The sequence below is a fragment of the Penaeus vannamei genome, chromosome 13, assembly GCF_042767895.1.
Source record: "Penaeus vannamei isolate JL-2024 chromosome 13, ASM4276789v1, whole genome shotgun sequence".
In the NCBI taxonomy this organism is placed as follows: Eukaryota; Metazoa; Arthropoda; class Malacostraca; order Decapoda; family Penaeidae; genus Penaeus; species Penaeus vannamei.
This window is the reverse complement of record NC_091561.1, coordinates 7,907,546-7,913,431: the sequence shown is the minus strand read 5'-3', so window position 1 is coordinate 7,913,431 and position 5,886 is coordinate 7,907,546. Positions and strand designations below refer to the sequence as shown.

The window sequence follows — 5,886 nt, the reverse complement described above, 5'->3', positions numbered from 1 at the left end:
TTGTAAGGCTTTATACTATGGCACTGAGATAAAGATTAGTGATGGTATGGAAAGTCTCTTCTTTTTCCATTAATTCTCTCTATCTTCATAAATAGGATTAGCTACGTTTCATTCCCCCTTGTCCGTAATGTCATCCATTTCAAAATCCAGTTTTCATAAATTTTCTTAACACTTTTTTTCAAGATTTTCTCTCTGCCTGTTGGACTGTCACATTTATGTCTCTTCTTATTCGAGAGTTATGTAAATATTTAGAAAACACCTGCAGTGACTTTCGAACTTTGATTTGCTGTTTTATTGCCTTTGTGATGGACACCTTATAATTGGCAGTGTAATATGATTGTAGCACGGTATCAAGTGATGGCATTTGCTTTTACACTTTGAACTCTGTCAAAGGCTAAGAAACCTCCACTGTGTATATTCTAGTAAGACAGAGAGCTTGGGCTTATATCTTTTACAATGATGTATTGCCTGGGAGATCTGACTTTATTTGAATGTATAGCCTTTCATTTGAGATTGGAGTTGAATACCAAGCTCATCTCAGTTTTCGGAATTAAATGGAAATAAATTGAATATTCTTATTTTCAGTTTAAAAAATCCAAGGTTACTCTGGTTATTTTATTGTTTATAACAATTGGAACTTCCCTGACAATTTTTATATCATCAGATTTATCCTTGTGTGATGAGAATGAATCTGATGATCATTCCCATAGCAGTCACAGCCGACAATCTTGATGTGTTAAGTCCTTATAGCAGGGGAGAGCATGAAGTAGGTTGAAACAAGAAAAGTGCATTTTGGGACACTTGTACGGGCTTACATATCAAGCTGTGATAGTTACTAAGGACCCAGGATAGACGCAACACTGGAAACGAAACATTCTTCACCGGCATTTTGTCAAGGAATGGTGATCATGGAATCATGAAAGCATAATTGCAAATTAGTTTTTTTTAAAGAATAGCATAAAACTATCAAACAAGTAAAAAATATATATATAAAAAATAAAGGAATGTATGAAATACATGAATTCAGAAAAGCAGAAATTTGCAAAATAATTTTCTTCACAAGTGCATAGTAATACATAAGCTAGACTTCGCATATCCTAGCATCTTCAGAGCTTGAGCACTTTCATTCTGGGTGTCCTCATTTCAAAATCATCTTTTAGGCACTGGGTTTATCAATATACAGAGTGCCTCATCTATCTAGATAAACTTAAGTGGTTGTGGGTATAGTACCAGTACCAACTTGTTCATCAAATGCTTGTAAGGGATATTACATATGCCATTTTCCTGATCACAGGTACTGAAAAAAGATGAATATTGAATGCAGCTTATTTACTATGTCCTTAGAACAGTATGTTTTAAGCTTTTTGCCAATTTTTTGTCATTCTGAAACTATTCTGTTTTTCAGGTAAAAATGAAGGAGACACCTCTGAGCTCATGTGAGCGTAATTCAGTAATCTCAGCTATCCAGAAAGGTCTAAGGCATGACAACAGAGAATTTCTGGAAGTTCGTGACATAAATATCAGTTTTGGTAAAGATTTTGGATCCTGCACAGTAACACTAGGACTAACACGAGTTTTAGCACAGGTATGTTTTTAGCCATATATGTATGAACTTACTACGTTATGTAGTTGACATTTTTCATTATCAGTATCATTACCTAGTATTATTTTCTCAAGTTGCAGTGTTGTGTAAATCTTGAAATTATATTAGAGAAAGATATATGAATCTTTACAAAAACATTTTTCTTTTTTTGCACAGGTTACATTCACTAAAAGTTTCCTGAACCTGTATCTCTTTTTAGGTAACATGTGAAGTAGTTGAACCCAGACCATCAAGACCAAGTGAAGGCAAAATTTCAATTTCTGTCCATTTGTCACCCATGGCAGCACCGCACTTTGAACCAGGAAGAGGGAATGATCTGGTTGAAGAGCTACAGCAAATCTTAGATCGTAATATCAAGGAGTCACGTTGCCTTGATCTTGAGTCACTGTGCATCTTGGCAGAGGAGAGTGTTTGGCAGCTGAGGGTTGATGTCACTGTAAGCATGTTATATCACTTCATGATGGATTTTTGTTAATTGATAAATCTTTCAAGAATATATTTAAGGATTTTTTTATATTATTGCTGTTGAAGGCGAAGGGATGATGTAGCTTGCTATATTATTAAACATAGAAATAGATTGTTTATTAAGAAAAAAGAAGCAAGAGTGTATTCTTAGCAAAATCATAGAGTCAAAGATATTCAAGCAATGAAATATATAATGTTATAGTAAAAGCACGTCTTTTTAGGGGCAGGGAGTTTTAATTTTCCTGTAACCTAAATAAAATATCAGTTGTTTTTGTGTGGTCTCTCAATTTCATATATGTTTCTCAACAATTTATTGAATTGTCAAAATATTGAATTGCAACATTTTTGTATATGTTATGCAATGTAATTGAAGATTGTTTCCATTTTATTTGTATTATCAGAAGTATAACATAATATATATATATATATATATATATATATATATATATATATATATATATATATATTATATATATATATTTATTTATATATATATATTTATTTATATATATATATTTATTTATATATATATATTTATTTATATATATGCATATATATACATATATATACATATATATACCAATACATATATACATATATATACAAATATATAGATATATTTATAGATATATATATACATATATTTATAGATATATATATACATATATTTATAGATATATATATATACATATATTTATAGATATATATATACATATATATATATATATATATATATATATATATTATATATATATATATATTATATATAGATAGATAGATAGATATTTATATATATATATATATATATATATATATATATATATATATATATATATATATATATATATATATATATATATATATATATATGTATGTATATATATACATATATATATTTATACATCCATATATATATATATATATATATATATATATACATATATATACATATATATATATATATACATATACATATACATATATATACATATACATATATATATACATATATATATACATATACATATACATATACATATATATATACATATATATATACATATATATATATACATATATATATACATAGACATATATATATATATATATATATATATATATATATATATATATATATATATATATATATATATATATATGCAGAGAACAACCAGGTCCCAAGCAGTTATAAAAGTCATTGCCTAACTTTCATAGGCTTAAGGAAGTATAATTGCTCTTTGCTTCTTAATTTTCACTCATTTATCTCCGTGTTTCATAATGTTTCAGTACCTCCACCTGCTCTCATATCCCTATTCAAGGTTTCTAATGATGCATTTTTTCTACACCTCAACAGGTCCTCAACCATGCAGGAAATCTTGGAGATGCTTGCAACCTTGCTAGTGTTGCAGCCCTTCGCCACTTCCACAGACCTGATGTTACTGTAGAAGAGGATGGTCGAGTAACCATCCACACCCTAGAGGAGCGGGAACCTATACCAACCTTCATGAAGAAAGTTCCCGTCTGCCTGACTTATGCCTTCTTTATGGTGGATGAGAAATGCCATATGCTAATGGACCCTTCAGATTTGGAAGAGAGAGTTAGTCATGCGTTTACTTGGGGCTTATTGTATCTTATAGTTGAATCTTGTTGGATTAGACACCACATTTGATTTTATATACACTAAAAAGTAATGTAGTTCCAGTAAAACTCCCATTACAAAACATGATATAATTATTGAGAGGTCATTACAAAACATGATATAACTATTTAGAAGCGAGATCAGTCTCAAGAAGTGATGATATGATAACAAAAGCAAATGTACCAAAACTAGCCATCAAAAAATAAAATGTAATAGTCATAGCTTTTGGTGAGGTGGGTTCATGATATGAATAGTAAAAATAGCCATAATAGAATTTGCATAACTCAAAAACAAACTTTAAGGCTCAGTAGTTTTTATGAGTACATCCAGGTTACCATAACTTGTGTTGAGATCTAATGGGATTTTAGAAAAAAAAAAACTAGATATATGTTTTGTTTTGTTTTTGACAGGTAATGTCCGGCAAACTAATTGTAGGCCTCAACCCACATGGCGAGATCACATCCATGATGTTCCCTGGTAGAGTTGCACTTCAAAAACGCGAAATCATGAACTGCATTCAAAATGCTTTCTTAAAAGCCAAGGCATCAGCAGAGATGGTTGCTAGGGTGGTAGACGATGATGTGATGAAAAGAAAATCTCTTGTGAAGCCAGCTGGATATACAAATTGCCTTGTATCAGATTCTACATATAGAAGAAAGAAAATCGATGAGTTAATTGAAAATGAGATAAGAGGGGAGTTTGTAGTCCCTGAGGAACCTATGGAAGAAGGGGGACCCAAAATAGAAGACCGCATGTATGACTCTGAAGAAGAGGAAGAGGAAGAGGAGTCCACTGAGTCAAGTATTCCAAAGAAACCTGTTCAAGCAGCTGTAAATAAGACAAAGAAGGAAACAGCTTCAATGAGCGATAGTGAAGAGGAAGAGACTGGGCAAACCTTAACTGCAAAAGATTTACAGTAGAAATTCTTGTTATGGAAGCAGTAGCCCCAACATCCACTTTATGATTTTTGTCTACAAGATTTAAGAAAATATTTTCATATCATGAGAGTACCTGTGTCCTATCATACATTTTCTAATGAAAAAATATATGGTATTGTACAAAAATAATGGTAGACCAGTTATTAGACTTAAAGAATGAATATATAACAGTACTGTATGAATATGAATATAAATAAATCAGTGAGATGAAAGTGAAGTTTGTATTTACATGAATTATCTAGGCCATTCATGGTCAGTTTTGTTTATCTTCCAAAAAAGGCTTTACTTTTGTCTGTTACTCAGTTGCAAGCTGTTCATACTATGTAACTTTACAGTAATATCTATGGTATTGGTTGTAATTTATATAATGAATGCATACATGTATACACATATGAGCACAAGTACAATATATGTAAACATATCAACATTACCAAAGCAACTGGACTCATGTAAAATTTGGCTTGTTTCATATAATGCTGAACAAAATTCACTTAACAGATTAAATATACTGTAGAGGTTAAGAAACCAAACTGGATTTTATCTCTTTATTGTTAATGAGCCAAGCACAAGTAATGTCAGGTCAGCAGTCGTGTGGTGAATGATGATTCCACCTCAGGTCCGTCGGCTTAAGTACCTGACTGGCGATGTTAGCTCGGCCGATTAGGGCGGTCCCGAAGCAGGGGTCGGCCAATCACAGGTCAGGTGCGGTTCTAGATTGATGGCCAATCAGGAACCGCTACAATACAAATAACTTCTAACAATCAGAAGAGAGATTTTCAGTATTGTTCAACTGAGAATTCAATATTTTGTAACTCGATGTTATAATACTGCACTAATTATTGTTTATAAAGAAATGAATATCTAATCTGGTAGAGAATAGAGTTGAGAGATTTACAAGATAGAAGGAAGCTAGAAGGTTACTATCCAAGCAGAAAAATATATCAAAATTTAACATGGTCCCATCATTTGCCTGGCAGCTCCTTAGGTATTTGAAAGTTACACAGGTTTTATTTGTTTTTAAAATAGTAAACAATTACCACATATTTAAGGGCTATGCATCTTTTAAGGAACACAACTTCATGTATCCTGAAATTTCTTTGGGAAACAACAACAGATTCAATATTTCAATGATACACACCTTTTACTGCAATTTAAAATTTGGTTTGTTATTTGCCACAGTAAGGTTGTAATTAAAAAGACTATTTTACTCTCTTCACCCAGAATATATTTTTTCTCAAGGA

At 31.1% G+C, this 5,886-nt stretch overlaps 1 protein-coding gene across 2 annotated transcripts in view; it reads left to right on the top strand.

The window, feature by feature from the left end:
- The window catches only part of LOC113814617 (exosome complex component RRP45), a 6,150-nt gene extending 264 nt beyond the window's left edge, over positions 1–5,886 (top strand). For both annotated transcript variants that reach the window (XM_027366669.2, XM_027366670.2), the window contains exons 2-5: positions 1,406–1,585; positions 1,803–2,039; positions 3,423–3,665; positions 4,118–5,886. In XM_027366669.2, coding sequence (XP_027222470.1) covers positions 1,412–1,585; positions 1,803–2,039; positions 3,423–3,665; positions 4,118–4,627 — 1,164 coding nt within the window. In that variant the 5' untranslated portion in view covers positions 1,406–1,411 and the 3' untranslated portion in view covers positions 4,628–5,886. The remainder of the gene's footprint in view (positions 1–1,405; positions 1,586–1,802; positions 2,040–3,422; positions 3,666–4,117) is intronic.